An 18,529-nucleotide genomic window follows, 5' to 3' on the forward strand; every position below is an offset into this window, starting at 1 on the left:
TTTAACACCAGGGAGCATACAGAGACAGAAACGAGTGCCATGTGGATTTGCACGCACAAACACAGGAGGCTGCTGGACACCAGCCAAGCTTAGCGTTTCTTCTCAGGAAGTAAAAAGAACAGGAAAACAGAAGTCTGGAGGGTTGGAGACATTACAGTGTGAAGCAACAGGGCGTCAGGGGGACATGAGGAAGAGGTGGGAGGATATGGAGAAATGTCAGAGTTGGTGAAGGAGGATGAAGGGGTGGTAAGGAGCAGGAAAAGGATACAGGGTGGTCTGCTGGGTTCTCTAGAGGGAAGGATGAATAGTGGGTTTGGTTTGCCTTTTGGGGTCTTAGACACACATGCTCAGATGCACCACTGTGTTTACAAAGTAGATTAGACCAGTTTCACCCAGTACCTTTCAGAGGTGCTTCACAGCCATATGTAGAAACGATGAGAAGAACGAGCACTGACACACTGACAGTGTGTGTTATATCCATTTTGTATCATTCATAATCTTTACAACCCAACAGGGAACAGATGCAGTGTGTTGCCACGCAACTCCCCCTGTTGTTGTTTTGTTTCTTGACACTAGGTCAGGAATAAATGTAGTAAATTGCATAATTTAAATGCACATTTTGTTTTATGTGTATTGCACAAAATATCATATCTGTTCCAGATGTTTAACTTCCTTGATGTGGTTTAGGATTGTTTTAATGATTTAGCTTTGACTCAACCACAACAGCAAATATGGCAGATTTGTTTTCTTATTTATTGTATATAAATCTTCTCTATATATCTGGGTAGTTAATGCTATGCTAACACCTCCAAGTGTTGATTTGGGTTAGCTTACTTTTCTGAAAACAGTGCAGAGTTGACTTACACAATCACAGGATTGAAAAATAAAAAAATCAAATAAACAGGTATTTAATGTAGGTAGGAAAAGTTAACAATTAAATAGGTTTCAAACCCAATAAAATTATCACAAAAATGAAGCTAATCTCAGTTTTACTGAATGTTATAGCTCACCATAAAGATGCTTATCAACTCTTTTGTATCCACGTTTTGAAGTTTGCACATAAGAAAAGGTTGACAGCAACTGACAAATTTCAAGAAACAACTTTAGTTTAAAAAAAAAAGTCTTATGCTTACTTCCTTTTCCCCCCAATGCGTTTACACACATTAGGAGACATGGAAACATCCTCAGGGATTGAACATAGTTTTACATCAGCTCTGCATTAAAGATTCTCAAGCACAGATCTACGTATATGTCACTGCATTTTTTGTCTCTTGAGGGCACTCTCAGAAATTTTTTGAACAATATGAGCTTTGGCATGTAATCTTTGCATATAAGTTTGTCGCGATCGGCTGAATATCCAAAATCCTTCACTGACTGTGGGGTGAGATTAAAACAGATGGAGTCTCTTGTGCAACCATAAATGAGCCATAATACAAATCAGTTCTGACATACCATGATACTCAAATTACAAAACACATGATCAGATGTTTGTAGAGAATGAGCTCTGCTAATCCTCAGTGACATAAAAAAACAATTACAACATAGAAAGTTGAAAAGAATTCCTGCTCTCCCCTCTTCATTTTCCGTTTCAAATCATGCCAAGGCAACTGGTTTTGTTTGTGTCTCATTCAAAAGTTTAGTTTCTGGCACCACGCTGTTTATTGCAGTGATGTGTAATGTAGCTTACACTGCCACCTGCTGATGACGCTAAACAGGCTAATATATTTGCTCTGAACCTGACAAGATAAACAAGTTTAATGTGTATTTTCCATGAAGTCACATTTCAAAGGTTTGCTTTACAACAAGGAGTAAACACAGCTACTGTTCTCCTCAGAAGGCTGTTTCTGAAAGGACATGGCCTGGTGGTTGTTTAGGAGTAGGTGTGAAGTTCAAAGAGAGGGAATATGTGATCAACAGCGCACAGCTGATTTAAAACATGCAGACATTAATGTTGCTATCTAGCTTTTGGATTAACTTCCATTATGAAGAGGCTAAAACTAGTAAGTTATACATTAACTCAAACTTTCATCAGAGCCATCCGGCTTCTCTGTACTGGCTTTCCTGGATGGCGTGCTGTCCTCCTGCAGGCCAAAAGAGCCTAGTGTGACATTTTTTATACATACTCTTTCTCTGACATTTTGCATCACTTTACAACTTTGCTCTAAATCCTGATGAATCTTATACTTTTCTTTTGCCCTTTAATAGATACTAGATACTTTAATAGATACTTAACTTTTTTGTTACGTTTTGTTAACAAAAGGGTATGTAATTTGGCCAGTTGTCCACAGGTAAATGCAACAGGTGGCAGTGGTTAAATTCGTACAGCAGACTGGTGATCCAATCAACACACTCTCCATGTGTTGAAGTAATTTTGAGAAAGATTCCCCACCTACCCTTAACAAGCTGATTTGTACAAAAAAAGCTCATAAAAGTATGTTTCAAATGAGCAAAGAAAAGAATAGTTGAAAAGTACATTGTACATGCAGAAAGTACATGCAGAGCCTAGATAAGATGAAAAGGTATTATGGATTTAGAAATAATTAGCCATTATAAGATGCTTAACAACAACTTTCTTGGAAACTTAGAAACTTGACACATGAGATTGTGCTGTTACTTTCTTGGTTTTACAACAGAATTTATATGCACAATTATGTCTTGCTAAAGTTGCAACAGCATGATTGTGCCAGTTCTAACCTTTTCAACAGGACTTTTTCCACTTTTACACAGAAATGTGTAATTACTTACCTAATTACCTATCATAATAAATTTCAGTGGTATCTGAATGCACTGCAGAGATCACCTTGACATAGTCTGTGACACAGAATCAGCCATCATCATACTGGAATTAGACGTTACATTCTATGGCCTGTCTGCAATTACTGGGTTTAAAAGCATCAACACCACAAGCAACTAACAAATATTTTACAGCCTTATCTCCTAAAGTAAGACCAAAGAAGAAGGTAAAGATATGTTAGTGCTGTTTTCCACCACTTCTTTTGGACCAGCATGTGCTATTGCGTGATTTGAAATGATCCCTAATTCATATGTAGATTACTTTAAAATTGAAATATAGAAGATCATTTAACAATAGTGAAATAAAGGTAAAAACTAAGCATATTTTTTTCTGTTCTTTTGTTTTTTTTAAAAAAAGAAGTTCTTTGAATGCTTATTAATGACAAAAACTTAGTACACCTTTTTAAAAACAAGCAAATTTAATTAAAGAACTTATAATAATTACATTAGTCTAAACCTCCGCACCAGATGCTTTGTATTTACAGTCACAGTGTAAAAACTATGACTACATTTTCCACACTTAATTCCCTTAGTCTCTATGGAGATGCAACTCTCATAATGATGTTTACATTCAATACCCACCCTTGTCCTTGCCACTTGATAACATTCAGCTGCCGGGTGATGCTGAATGATGTCATTTACCTGTAATGTTCAGCCATGTGACAACAGACACATATTACACACTGCCAATGTGGACACGTGAAGGAGGTTGAGGGGTGCAGGATTGTTTCACACTAAAGTCCTTGATTTTCCCTAATTTTTAAAAATATTTATTTATTTATTTTATGCAGGAAAAGATTAAAAGCAATCAGGCTTGCTCAGCAAAAAAATATTTTCAGCAGGTTCCTGTTCTGCAGAAACATAGACAGACACGAAACACAATACAAAGACAGAACTTTTACACAGCCTTATATAAGGACAAACCAGCAGTTGAAGGATGTTGTGGCGGCATATCAGTGGTCACAGTGGTAGCTATCCACCAAATGATGGTTGTGAGTGGTTTTAAACAGTCCTGATGATGTTATAGTCCTGATGTGATGCAGAATGTTGTTCCAGGTTTTGGTCAGTACATAAAAGAAAGATCTTTGATCATAGCAGGTCCTAAAGAGTGGTAATGGCAGTAGTACATTTGTTACTGATCTGGTTAAATAGTCAGATCTGGGGTTAAGTTTTGGCAATAAGGCAGCTAACGCTGCAGATATTGAGCAGGTGGAAATACAATTTAGTCCCCAAAGTTCTGAAAGGTTGGTGCGTTGCACAGTGACAGAGCAGAACAGTGGTGAGTCCAGCCAGGTGGCCTGTGGTGGATCTTATATAATCTGTTATAGAGTCTTGCCACTGGTCATTTGTTGTGAGTGTCCAAACAGGTAAACAATATGATACAGTAAAGAGAATTATTGCATGCACATATGTCATAGAAACTGACAGAGACAGGAGTGAACTGATTTTACTATACACAAATAATTTATGGTTCATTTTTTGAGTAAGGTTTTGTACATGCTCACTGTATGTAAGATAAGAATCCACTGTGATCATCAGACACTTGTATGTATTTACAGTGGAGAGTTTTTTTGTTTGCAATAGAAGCAGGATTTGAAAGGACAAGCTGTCTCCAAGCTGAGTGGAAATACATGCATTCTGTCTTTTTGACACTGATTAATAAATGATTATTTTGCAGCCACCCATGTAAGGACTGCAGATCTTTACTGGGCTTATGGTTATGTTATTATTTGGACCAGATACAAGTATAACAGTGTCATCTGCACACAACAATGAGTTAGAATGACGGAGCACATGGGGAAGGTCATTAATAAACATTAGGAAAAGTAGGAAGCCCAAGATACTGTCCAGAGGAACTCCCAGTGAACACTCAAATGGCTCAGCAATGTTACTGGTGATGGACTGTCACCAGTAACATAAAATCTATGTATACAGCTCCTGTAATATGGCCCTTATTGAGGGAAGTATTTTTATGTTCAGTGAATAGCAGCAGAGCTGACACAGTCGACTGCAGAGGCTGAAAGCCATGCTGGCAGTCATTGAGCAGGTTATGAGCTTCCAGATGATCCATTATTTGATCGTTTAATACTTTTTCCAAGTAATTTGGAAACATTGGAAGAATAGAGATTGGACGGTAATTGGAAACATTGGTGGGATCATCTGTTTTAAACAAAGGATTAATTTGAGATGTTTTCCAAGTGTCAGGAAATTTTGACTGCCTGATACACAAATTAACTTGATGAAAAAGTGGGATTAGAGTACTAGCATGCGTTTTAAGAAGATTCATATTTAGTTTATGTATGTCAAAAGTATGAGAAACCTTTAAAGCATGCGGTGTCTGTCATTAATGAATGTTTGAGTTAGGACTTGAACAAATATGATATAGGGTCAAAGAAATATACATGGTTAGGAAAAACATGTTTTAAAATTCATGCATATGTTACAGACATGTCATACAGATGCACTTTTACACAACAGCTGCTTTAAATCTTAGAATTCCATCTCATCATTTTTACCCCTGAATCTTCATAGTATATACTTTAGACAGATGAACAATGTACCCATTACATGTTTTAATAATTTAAATTTTTTCTTTTTTGAGAGATCTATGGCGTTGAAAAAAAAAGAATTATGTCCATGTTGTAAAAAGATGTTATAGCGTACAAGTTTCACTCACAGTCTCGCCAAAAGGAAGTCAAATGTGGCATCTTGTGTGTGTATAGTGGTGTCAGTCAGGATCATTCATCTCAGCAGCTGCCTCTTTGCTTGATGTTGTGTGTCACATTGGCGTGGACATATTCCATCCTGAGAGGGTTGCTTTAAAATAAATAAATAAATAAAATTAAATAAATAAAGAAAAAGTTAAATGTACGTCTTTGCCTCCTCTGGGTGATGGTATTCATTCAAAAGATTCAGACATCACCTTAAATGATGAAAGTCTTTAGGCACTTATGCTACTGACTTTTTGACTTTCCTCCACATATATGTATTGTTTAATTTAGAAAAAGATTATTTGTTTACTGTACACAATAAATAAAACCATACTGAAACTGGAAAACGATTCCCGCTATCATACATAGAAATTAACTTTTGCTTCTATAAAAACACACACACTGGTGCAGTTCACATGTGAGACAATGACAGAACGTTGCAGAGCACATTCTCCCATTTCACATGAATATTTTAACCATCTCACACATCTCTCACAACAACTCACAGGTGATAGTGTTACACTCACTCCTCCTGCCACAACTCGTGTTTTGAAGTATTACTACCAAAGTCATGTGACTCAGCTCAACACTACAGATTAAATCAGATGGAATAGTTGAGAAAGTATCAAGCTATCACATCTTAACTAATGGGCTGTGTAAATATCCCAGATGCTCCTTTTTACTTCTATGTCTTTCTGCTACTGCTTTTTTCTGTACTCTAAAAAGTTACAACCCATGCAAAGCTTAAAACATCCTCTTAGGATTTCTATTTTCAGGGCTTTTTTTTCACACACTGCACATTAAAGTAGATGGTGCTGACTCTTGCTCACCTCCTTCTCACTTGACATTGACTGAATCAGGGCCTATTCACTACGGCAATGACTTATAACTGGTGTCATTGTGTGTGTGTGTGTGTGTATGATAATAATGATGAGTTGGGGGGTCTGTGGTTGGTGGTCCAGACAGGAGCTTTGGTGATAGTGCCAAATCTGTACACTGGGGTTTTCAGCTCCATGGTAATCCCCCTTTTCCTCAGCCAAGTCAGTGATGGCAGAGCTTTGTTTCTTTAACCACCTCACTGATCTCTGAGGCCTGTTTCTGGTGCCAATCACAAAAACACAAATTATATTACTGTATTTTATTATTGTCTGTTTTTTAAGTAGAACAGGCCACTAAATCCTTTATTGAAGTGAGAATTTCTGCTTGGATGACTCATTTTATCAGTCAGACGTCAGATCCTACATCTCCTTTTGATCTAAAAAGCAGAGTGAGACAGCACTGATATTTTGTTTTTGTCATATGTCTGAAATGTTTTCATCTGTGATGACTCTGATTTTACCCGCTGTGGTTGTCTCTGGCATTGTCTTGTCTTGCAGTCTGACTCATACTGACAGAGTCTATGTTGTAGGGTTGGCACAGAGAGCTTCTTGTATTTGTAGATTTATCATGTTTGGCGTAATGATCATTACATTTAGGTTATCACTTGTATCGTTTCCCACGCCGGCTTACTGCCCACAATTGTTTCCTCTTGTAAACATCTGCTCATTTAATTTGGTCCAAATTGATGATAATTTGAGCTACCATGGAAAATTCTTACAATGTAAATTTTGAAACCATCACCAGCCTGGAGGCAGAGATACACTGAAGCTGCATGGTTTTCTGCTAAATGACTGTTCTCTGTTTAATCTTAATAAGGTCTTTCACCGCTTAGACCTTTGTAATGAAATGAAAATTATCCATGTGAGGCTAGCAGTTGATAAAGATCAATATGACATGTTTATATTATAGTTTTAAAGCTTATGTTTAATTGTAATTTCTAAGATATAAATCCCAAAGGCTTCATGATATTTATGATTTTAATCATAGACCAATTAAAAGACAAGAGTCTCTGGTGTTCCCACTCCCACACTGACTCTGAATATGGCTGAAATGTGTTTTAGGAACTCATACAACTAAATAAAACTACCTTGTTGACACCAGTACATTACAAGGAGTTTCAATTAATTTGAAACCACTTTCTTCCTTTTTATTTTTATTCATTTATTTATTTATTTTAATCCACAGTGGTTTTAATAAAACGTCAAACACTGAGATATATGAACCTTATTTTACCAGGCGGCTGGATGAATTCTGTTTTCTCTTTAGAACATTTCAGCATTTCAGGACTTTAAGTGCCCGTGTGAAAATAATGAAGAAATAGTGTCACAAACAGGCAGGGCTCACAGAGGTTTGTAAAAGGGGCACTGCATCTTAACACAGCATTACATTACAGAACAAGAATTTTCTCCTTTGGTGGACTTTGTTAGCATTTGGAGATTTAATCAAGTTTTTTTTTTTTTTTTGTTACAACCTGGTTCGTCCAAATAAACTTACTTATTTACTTATTAATATTAACTTACTTTGTTTGCTTTTTTTTTTTTTTAGGTGTTGAATTAGAAAAGTTGGGTCTACCACATTGATTTTCCAAAGGCATTTTTTCTATAGTGCCAGCTACTAATTTCAACACTTTATTCATGGTAAAGGAGGCTGCTCTCACTTCTGTCATTGGTGCAATCATAGCTGTAACACAGCAGGGACATTTTCTTTTTCTTTGCAGAATGCCACAATTGTAAATTTCACATCTGAAAACTTAGACAAATGCATTTAATGTCTATTTGCAAAGCTGCACCAAAGGGAAAATGAACATTCTCATTACTTTTTTTTATTTAAGTGAACACACCATCAACCGTTCTTAATATATCATCAAGGTGTCAACAAGTATGGTTTTGCTTGTATTTAGCACCTGTTTGAAGCACCACCCCCTTAACTGCTAACACTTGTGTTGTATTACACCTCAGGAGAACATTATCCTTCATTACAAGCTCATCTGTCACCATGAACAAAAGAACCAAAGACTCATCTCAAATTGGCTTTATCTTTTGGCTGTCAGTTTACTCTGTTGTCAGCAACTGTAGCTGACACTCCTGTAACTTCTCTTTTCTAATCTAGGACCAGTAAATTGGCACTTTAGTCAGAAATATTTTAAAAATGCCCAAATATCCCAAAAGAGATATTTTTATGAAGTGGTTATGTTCTTTAGAAATATTCATACATAATGTTTTTGGACCCTTATTTAGCAGTGCAACATGTTCATCTGTGGCTTAAACAGCTAAAACAACGAGTTAAAGGATAAGGAGTTATTTCTGTTCAATGACCCCCAGTTTAAACCAAAAAGCAAAGAAGCAGTCAAATTCAGCCAATGTCTCATTTGTTTTAGGAAATCACCAATATGCATGATTAGGTTTTTACTGAAGTTCGTAGCTAACGCCTCAAGATCAGAAACTTGCTGCTGAAATGCCAACTGTCAGACTGCATCAGTCACAGCTCCGAGCAAACTCCTCTCTTTATGTAAAACGACTCGCACAGAATCACAGGACGCTGGAGATGCTGATGTAGAATTGATAAGATATGAAACAAAAAATGAACAAATAACAAATAAGTAAATGAAAAAAGAAGAAAAAAGAATAAAAGTCCTCTCTTAGCCAGGTTTTGCTCTGTAGTTGTGCCAGGTTGCAGAGTGAAATGTGAGAGAGAAGGAGTGGATCACATATCGACCACACACATTACTTAACCAAGGCACAGCTTCTCTTCTCACACTCTCCAGTTCCTGTAGCTTTGTCCTCATTGTCATCTCAGGATATTTCCCACCTTTTACCCATACTGTCTCCTCATTGTCCTCCCTTTCTCTTCCAACATCAACTCTTAACTTCATCATTCATTCAGCAGTTTTATTCTTTATGCCATAAGATCTTCCTGCTCTGCCCTTTGATCTATATTTCTTTTACTGTTCACAATCAGTCTCACCTCCTTTTATTCCTTGCTGTAGGTATTATACTCTAGGTATGAATTATAAAGTCTGGGTTTAATGCTTCTTGTCACTTGATAACATCAACAACTGTTTTTTAAGTTTCCTCTAAACTGTTCACAGAGACCAGTCTAAATAATCTATTTTTGTTCAATCATTCACTTACAAGATAAATCACCTTGATTACTTTGTTTCTAATAAAAGGTTCATATGAAGGAGTCTGAATCAGCATTAAAATTCAGAAGGTTTTCTGACACGTTGGTCAATAATGGTAAATTTATAACTGGATGCTGCATTCATCTCTAAACTCATCTACAACGAGCACATTATTCAGGTCATTTGTGAGTGTTAAATCATTTTCAACACTTTATAGGAAGCATTTATCAACTATTAAATCAGACAATTAAATGTTAGTTATATAATAATTAGATTGTATTTTTGTTTTCATATGTAAATATTTCTTCCAATGTGATGTTCAGACATTTAATCAGGTCTAAGAACAAAATGCTTTTGTATATAACTTTACTCACCTCTCAGATAAACGAAAACAAAGTCATGAGATAACTCTAAAATCATGAAACATTTACACATTGTTTGTCAATTTCAGACAATCCTCAGAGTGCTTCACTAAAAACAGTATATAAGCTTTTATGAACACCTATTCTGTCCTGTATGCTATGCAAAGAGGCAATGCTGAGCTCTTTCATCAGTTTATGCCATCCCTTTGTTTGACATCTGATGATCAACAGATCATACATGAGTACCAAAAGCAAAATCAAAGATGGTGTTTTTACTTTGTAAGTCTGTCATAAAGCAAATTTGACACAGATGCAGCTGGACCAAAAGTGCTTTTATATGATTCTCATGACTGCTGGTTACTTTGCATGGGCTTTCTCTTTTTTGTTTAACAGTTCATTAAGGACATGTAAACTTAAATAAGAAAATTTACCTTCAGAAGTGCGATTGGTTTAGAGATTTTTTTTCTTTCATCTTCACCCTCACTGTACCTTTTATTTTAATCTAGTAAACCACCAACACAATGACCAAGTCAACCAGCTGCTGACCAATTAGTATATCATCTCAGCATTTCTATTAGCAGCATCAATGCTAATAAGCAAACAAAAAGGGACCCAGAAGGTGTTTTTGTTGTTTGAGAACTCCTCAGCAGCCAGTTACCCTCAGGAGGTCCCAGGAAACATTTGTTCCAAAAGCACAATAGAGCTATCTGTGGGCAGTTTTCTTCTTAAAGCAACCTGACAACCGCTCATGATGCTGCCATAACACTCTGTGTTGAGAAACATCAAATTCCCGCCCTACTTTGTCAAAGCAACAGCAAGTATCTTTCATATTAAATCCTGATGTGATGCATTTTTCAATTAAACCTTTCACACACTGAATGATATTACTTTACAGCAATAAATAGCATTTATTCAATTTATAAAAGTCAAATAAATATCAATAAGTTAATCAATTTTACACTTCATAAATACAGTTCATATGTGAATAACATTTTCCATGTATCATAAGTTGTATACAGTGGACAGAGTCTCTGAGTTTGCTGAGTTTGTCATCATAGTGAACACATTGGCAATCTAAGTTTCTGACTCTGAAATAAATCATTGATCTCTTTCTGGAGATGAGGGGGAGGAAAGAAATTATAAGGAAGTTTTGTGGTTAAAAACTGGAATGATGCCACCTGCTCACTTTAATTATCCCCTTGGATTCAAATCATAGCATTAAAACCTATAAATAAATAACACTACACCAATGTTTCCCCCTTATACACAGCCACACTTTCTGGCAGAGTGTTTCTTCACAGTGTGGTAAACAAGGCTGTCATCCAGAAACGAGAGGTCATCATCAAATGCTACTGGCCGACAACAAGCCTGCAGGGATAAGTCTTTGGAGGGAAGTTTCTTGTTGTGAACAAGGTTAAAGAGAATTTTGTCATAGTTGCTTTCAGGTTTTCTGCAGGGTCCTGAGCAGTATCTAAATATCATTTCCTCACTGGAACGGTGACCAAGACCAAGATCTGACACGTTTAGGTGGATCTGTTTGAGCACACAGTCCTGTCCTCTTCCATTGCCACCTCCTCCTCTATTTTTCCTCTTCATCTCCCCAACTCTAGCTCCTCTTCTTCCTCCTTTGCCATTTTCCAGCTTTGCACCAGTCTTCCTCTCCCTTCTCTGTCGAGTCCTGCTGTTTAAGTTTTGTCTGTGTGGAGAGGGGGAGGAGGAAGAAGAAGATGAAAATACAGCAGATGAGGAGGATCGACGTATTCTACTGATGGTTACTTTGATGAAGTCAATCACATCTTCGAAGTCATCTGGGAGGGGCTCCTCCATGGTGTCTGAAACACATTAAGAAAATATTTTTCTTATAAGTATATGCCATGTTGTGTTTTTCAGCTACATGAAAGTGCAAAAGTGGTATATATTTTATTTTTTTCAGTAGATAAAGTCTATTAAAAGTGATTAATTCTGCTCACGATTAGATCCTATCCTTATATTGACTAGACAGTTTTTGTGGATGTGCTGCATAAAGCTCAGTGTAGCTTTAAGACCAAACAGAATATAAATTTGTAATTTATTCAACAGTTGCTAAGTCACAGTGTATTTACTTTCTATAGTGTTAGATGCTTTTAAACAGTAAATTACATAAAATTACTAAAAAATGAAAAATGATTTATTTATCCCAGAGAGAAATTGCATTGAAATTGAATACAATAATCCACTAAACCAAAACAAAGAGTCACCTTTAATGCCCAAACTTAACAACATGGTTAAGATCCCTAAACCTTATTAGGTGAAAACTCATATCCTCTGGATACTAACTCTATCTATCTATCTATCCATCTATCTATCTATCTATCTATCTATCTATCTATCTATCTATCTATCTATCTATCTATCTATCTATCTATCTATCTATCTATCTATCTCTTTTTGTACTCCACGGAAATCACAAGCTCTTACATTTGTCAACTCCAGTCAGTATATCCTCCCTGTCTGCTGTTTCTGTACGTTTGATGCCCGGGGAGGAAAGAGACAGGCGTATCTGAACCGGTGGAGGCTCCAGTGGACTCTCCGCTGCGCGCTCTCTCCTCCTAGTGGCCGTGGACTGCTGTCGGCTCCGGAGCAGCGAGCCCGCGCGTACTGCGCTCAGCAGAACCAAACAAGTGGTCAGACTATCCCATAACTTCATTGTCCACTTCAGTCCTACTAAAGGTCATGGCGCAATACACAATCAACAGGCATCATCTGGCAAAAGAGATAAACAGCATTCTGAGGACGTTCAGCTGTTTCCTTCAACTGAAAAAAAAGATCGTCTCATTTCAGACTGCGCACCGTAAACTGCAAGTAATCACCCACAAGTCCATTTGACGCGCACAATGCAACTTCACGCAATCCCCAAGACATGCGAAATCATGACAAAAACACACGACCCAAGTCTAAACCTTCCTCTGAAGTTGTCTGCAAAATGAACGAATATAATCACTCTGAACGCAAATAATAGTCCCAGTTAATAGCAACTCTCTCGTGGTTTTCATAAGTAGCCACGCTTCCAATTTTAGAAGGCAGCAACTTCAATCTATCACACTCAACATCATTCCAGACTGAGCTGCAAAGGGAGGAGAGAGTAATGTGATGAGACGGTGACGTCCGACGGTCCATCCTCTGCCTTTTCCTGTCTCCTCCCTTTACCCCGAGGGATGGACGCCAGAATCAGGACTTGCTGCTTGAGAATAGAGGAGCAATGTTTATAGCATTTCAGTACTCAGATGGCTGGCAACCAGAGAAAAGACTTTCCATTTTGTACTTCCATCCAACCTTTAGGTTTGGTTGATACTGGATGTTTCAGTCACTGAAACACAACAATACTGATTCGAATAAGTCTGTTTTCCAGTTGAAGCTGAGTCCATTTAACTCTTAGCTTGTTGAAGAAAAATCCACATCAAATTCACAAACACAATTCTCAAAACAAGTTTTAGTTAAAAAAAAGCTGGAGAAAGTTAAATGTTATTCAAATAAGATTTTAATTTAGGACCGGATAATTGTTTTCTGTTAGATTTATTTTTAACAAGATTGTTTATTAAGTCATTTGTTGTACTGAGTAAAAAAAGCCCATTTCAAGACCTCAAGCTGCAAGCATTGTATAAAGATGTTCATATTTTACTTGACAAATAACAGTTGCATATTTGAGGAGAGAGAGCTTTAATGAAACTGTTTTTGTATTTTCAAATCAGAACCAGAAACAGTTTATTGAACCATGAGCACATCTGTACATTTTCCTCCTCCCCAGCTCAGTGATTGCTTGTGAAAAACACAGATTCCATTTTTGTAGTGATTAGTGTCTGTCTGAGCATTTCTGTCAGGGAACAGAGCAGAGAATATACATGCAAGTGACACTGTTCAAAAGACTGCAAGCAGAGTAAAGATGAGTTAAACAGAGCTGAGAATTGTCTTCATGGCAAATGCTCCAAAAGAGTTGTTAAAAGTTGTTTATTTCACTCGTTCAACAATAAAACTAACCGCACTTGGACATCTGTAATGTTTTGAGCCTTTTTACTATAAATATTAAATTTATCGCTGCTTAAACTGCACAATTTTATTAATTTGATTAAAAGTCCTTCTTTATAAAGGTCCAGGAACTAACACAAAATGAACCAAGAATGCAAGCAGCAAAATAAAAGAGTTCAGACAGCAAATAAACTCAGCTTATTTCAAATCAGGATCAGAAGTACTAAAAGACTAGAATAACATTTTTTTTTTTGTTTTGTTGCAAGTGCTTTTGCATACAGAAATTGCCCCTGCACAGACATCTGACTGTTTTCTGTTGCTGATGACTGTAGGCAGAGTCCGCATTGTTATTTTTTCTGTTATTTTAGAGCCATAGAGTGGATAAAATATATTACTGTACTAATGCACATAAAGGTTTTCCACTTACAACAATTCTATATTCACCAATCCAGTTTAAAGATGGCCATAAAGTTTACAACTACCCATAAATATCAATGTGAAATACAATAAAAGACATTTGTGCAGTATACTGTATGCATACACATCTTGGAGAACCTTGAGGTGTAGTGTTTCTTGATGAATCATGTTTGTGTCAGTCTGTGAAAATATTGGCCACATTGTATTGTAATTACCCAACTGCACTGAGCACACACACAAAATAATCAGATTATCTGACAGTGTTGTAACTTTCACGTCATACAGAATAATGGTTTTCTTGCTTGCTAACACTCACAAGAGGCTTCCCTTTCCACTGACTTGCCAGCTTCACTGTGTGGAAATATCTCATCCTCAAGAAATTACACCCTTGCCAAGCAGTAAATACACCAAACAGATGTTCATTTCCCTTCTTGTAAGACATTGGAGCTACTTGGGGGCCCATCTGCAATTAAATCTGTCAGACATTGAGGGGCTCAGTTGGACTCAATTGTAACAGGCTAATTGTAGGTCATTTCACTCATAATTATCAGCTGACATGAGAACACAACCTCAGAATGGCTTGTGGCTGGGAGAAGCACAGCAAAAGTCCTCTTTCAAATAAGGAAGATAGTCTTTTTGGAAGTGTCATTTGTTTATACAGGGACAATACACATATATCAGCTTCACTGTAAATATACCAGTGTTGTCCATAGGAATTGTTACACTGGGGCAAAACTTGCACCAATAAGACATTAAGATAGAACAAGACTGAGCATGCAAAAACAATCAAATGCCACTTTAGATGGCTTGCATCCCATTACATATAATAAGAATGATCCAGCAGACCTCTCTTTTGATTAACATAATACAAGACAGGTCGGCAAATATCAGACATCTGCAGTAATGATTGCATGATGAAAATTCAAAATGAAATTAGCAAATTAGCAAGTCAAAAGCCAAGAAAGCAGAACTGTGAGGCTGCAACATAATGTGCGGTGATTCAAATACATCTAATTTCATGGCCAGGGCATATACAATGCTACTGCAGTGTCATGGAGTCTGTGTATGTGCTAATCTAAGAGGATTTACTACCACTTCCCTTTCTTATTATTAAACGGTTTAAAACTGCTCACCTGGGCTGGTCTATAAACATTACACTAGCCACCAAAGTAAGAATTTACCACAGTTTCTATAAGCCTCAGCTTCTTCTGTTGTGAACTTATAATAGAAAATGTTTGCATGCTAAAAAAAATGCTAAACATTAGCATGGTAGTTTCATTGTAAGCATGTTAGTGTGCTGACTTTAGCAATGAGTGCATACTCACATAGCTACTTACATTACTGTTACTCTTGATTTTTTTATAATAGGTTGATAGCAGGTCAACTTGTTCCACAGAAAGTACTAGCTGAAAGACAGCTGATCACTTTAATATCTCAAAAGACAGCCTGAAAAGGGAACCCACTTCACTTTGAATGAATTTAATGATCCTCTCCAGGTATTTCAAGGATACGGAAAATATTTTACCTTGAAAAATAATGTGTTTTGTTCTACTGAATGGACTGAATATACTGAATATAAGCTCCCTCCCACATCACCAGAAGACCATTACTGTTGTTCAAATTGAAGCAGGGCCAGGTCATACCTTAAACTCTCAGGTGAGCTCAGAGGGACATTCCAGTTCCATCAGAAGAATTCATAAACAGTCTTCTACGTGACACTGAGAATCATTTTGCATGTGAAGGTCACATCCAGCTAAGAAGTAACAGCAAACAAAACCCATTTTGAATCAGGGAGGTCTTTAATTCAGGATGTGGACCTTAACCTTTAGTTGGAAAAGTGATGAACAAGAAGAATAACAGCATATCATCAGCAGGTCAAATATAATACCACTGATTTCTTTTTTCAGTCCGAATTGACCCTGAATTTGTGTGTATGTAAAAGCAAAAAGTTTCCTTGGTGGTGACTGGGGTGGTGAATTAATTTATTTAAACGAATAGTAAAAAAAAAAAAAAAAAAAAAAAAAAAAAAAGAGCCTTTTTGGTGATCCCCTGAGTGTTTAGAAAGTAATGAACACCATGTGCTCTCTGGTGCTTCTAAAGCCTCAGGGTGAGAGCGATCACACTACAGGAGCTGTGAGTCCTAGATGTCGTTCATAGCGCTGAACCACAGGGAGTTAACCCTGAAATGTTAATGTAGGGTCAGTAACAGTTTCAGTGTTTAAGCAAATAAACCAGCTACTATTTGCCTCCAGGTTGATCATGAGTTACTGTGACATTATTGTTTACCGAGTGGCTGCAGATCTAAGTTAGAAAATATCTGGATGCTGACAAAAATTGTTTTATTTGAACTGTTTTTCATATTTTAGTTACATCTAATGATAAATAAGACCTTAAAGTGTTGACTCTTAGGTTTGAGGGTTTTAATATTTTAACTGGTGAAAAGGTTCAGGAATTATAACTCTTTAATGTGTAGAAATGATGTAATTGACAGATTAACCACAAATAAAGTCTTTATCTCTAATTCTTTATCATGAGACCTGTGCCGGCAGTTGCTGCCTGAAATGTGGAGCTCATGGACATAACCAGGGACTGGAGTCCTCCATTGTGATGCTTTGTCAGGCCTTCACTAAAGCTGCATGTAAAAACCTCCTAGACTGCATTTGTGGGTTATTATTATGCTGTATATATGCTGGTTTTATTCTTCGAAAACTACTCTGGCTTTAAAAGATGTATGTTTTTTTTTTTTTTAAATTCTAATGTAGTCTTTCTATTCTTGACAGATGTTTCTTAAACTTGTGGTGGACACTATTTCTTATCTCAAGATGATACCTCTTTTGTAGACTTGCATAATGATATGTGTGTCTAAATCCCGGAGTGTTTTTTACTTGACTGGATTATGTGAAGGGCCTTTTCTTCACAATGGGCAACATCCTGTGATCATCATTACAGAATGCAAAATATCCCACTTGGAATGAACTCCACATCTTTTTTCATGTACTGAAGAGGAAATATTCCAGATGAGACAGCTTCTTCACTAGTTGTCTACTTTTGATCTCTCCAAATTCAGGCTTCTGCATAATGAAATGTTGTTTTTTCACGTGTAAATTTAATATATCCTGGTGAGCATATATATATATATATATATATATAATATTATATTATATTATATTATATTAGAGGACTCAAGAGGTGTATTATTTTTTTAGGCCATTTGCGATGCAAGACTAAAATGTTACCACTAGATGGTACTGTTTAGCTAGGCTTTCATCAACGGCCACACAGACAGCTGGTGAAATACATACTTTCTATTTAAATTCTCTTCTGATTTTTATTTTATTTTATCTTTCATTTCAAGATGTGGTGAGGCAACAAAAACCAAATTTATCTTTTGGTTTATTTATTTATTTGAAACTATGTAAAAACACGAAGGAAGGAATGATGTGGACCAATTATTTGGGAATTCATTCATTCATTCATTCATTCATTCATTCATTCATTCATTCATTCATTCATTCATTCTTTCATTAGTTTAGTCTTTTTCTGCTGTGTTATAGTATTTGTCCAGCAGATGGAACATTTGAGTTGCCTGGAGCCTGTCTCGCAGCTACAAGGCCAGAGGCAGGGTACTCTCAGGACATGCCACCAGTCTATCGCAGGGCCAACACAGAGAGACAAACAACCACTCACACTCAGTCCTAGGGAGAATTTAAAGAGACCAATTAATCTAAGATTCATGTCTGGACTGTGGGAGGAAGCCAGAGTACACGGAGAGAACAAAAAACCCCTGTAATGTTCAAATGTAAACCTTGAAATTTTAACATGAAAAATAAGGACTCTAATCATGTAGCAACAAACTTTCCTGGTTCAAACACACATACCATATTGAGTGAGCAAGTAAATGTAGGACATTTTCAAAAAGAAAAAAAACAATAAAACTTGCTAAAGGTGTCTGAGGTCACAAAAGTCCTGAGTTATGTAATATATTGTATTTCCCCAAATAAATGCAGAGCATTGAAAATAGTGTCGACATTAAATGTTATATAGCAGGGATTCTCAGGGTCCTGGAGGTTTTAGAAGTTTTCCTGTCGCAACACACCTAATTAAGACTGTTTGCTAATTACTCATTGATTTGAGTCAGGTGTGTTGTAGCAGGGAAACTTCTAAAACCTTCAGGCTTTAGAGGTTTCCTGGTCCTTGAGTCCTGGCCCTCAGAGACTAGGAACCCAGCTTCACAGTACTTTTGT

General features: G+C 36.7%; 1 protein-coding gene across 1 annotated transcript; it reads right to left on the reverse strand.

The window, feature by feature from the left end:
* Window positions 1–10,870: 10,870 nt before the first annotated feature.
* LOC121649260 (glial cell line-derived neurotrophic factor-like) lies at window positions 10,871–12,936 on the reverse strand. Its single transcript, XM_041999941.1, has 2 exons — window positions 12,324–12,936; window positions 10,871–11,698 (listed from the first exon to the last, which is right to left on the reverse strand). The coding sequence occupies exons 1-2, from the start codon at window positions 12,550–12,552 to the stop codon at window positions 11,127–11,129; spliced, it is 801 nt and encodes a 266-aa protein (XP_041855875.1). The 5' UTR covers window positions 12,553–12,936; the 3' UTR covers window positions 10,871–11,126.
* Between the last annotated feature and the right edge of the window lie 5,593 nt (window positions 12,937–18,529).

This window comes from Melanotaenia boesemani, chromosome 11, assembly GCF_017639745.1.
Source record: "Melanotaenia boesemani isolate fMelBoe1 chromosome 11, fMelBoe1.pri, whole genome shotgun sequence".
NCBI classification, from domain to species: Eukaryota; Metazoa; Chordata; class Actinopteri; order Atheriniformes; family Melanotaeniidae; genus Melanotaenia; species Melanotaenia boesemani.

Coding starts and splice junctions, on each gene's coding strand:
- LOC121649260 (XM_041999941.1), bottom strand. CDS start 12,552: ATGAAGTTATGGGATAGTCTGACCACTTGTTTGGTTCTGCTGAGCGCA. Junction 11,699..12,323: donor ACTGACTGGAGTTGACAAAT/GTAAGAGCTTGT, acceptor AATGTGTTTCAG/ACACCATGGAGGAGCCCCTC.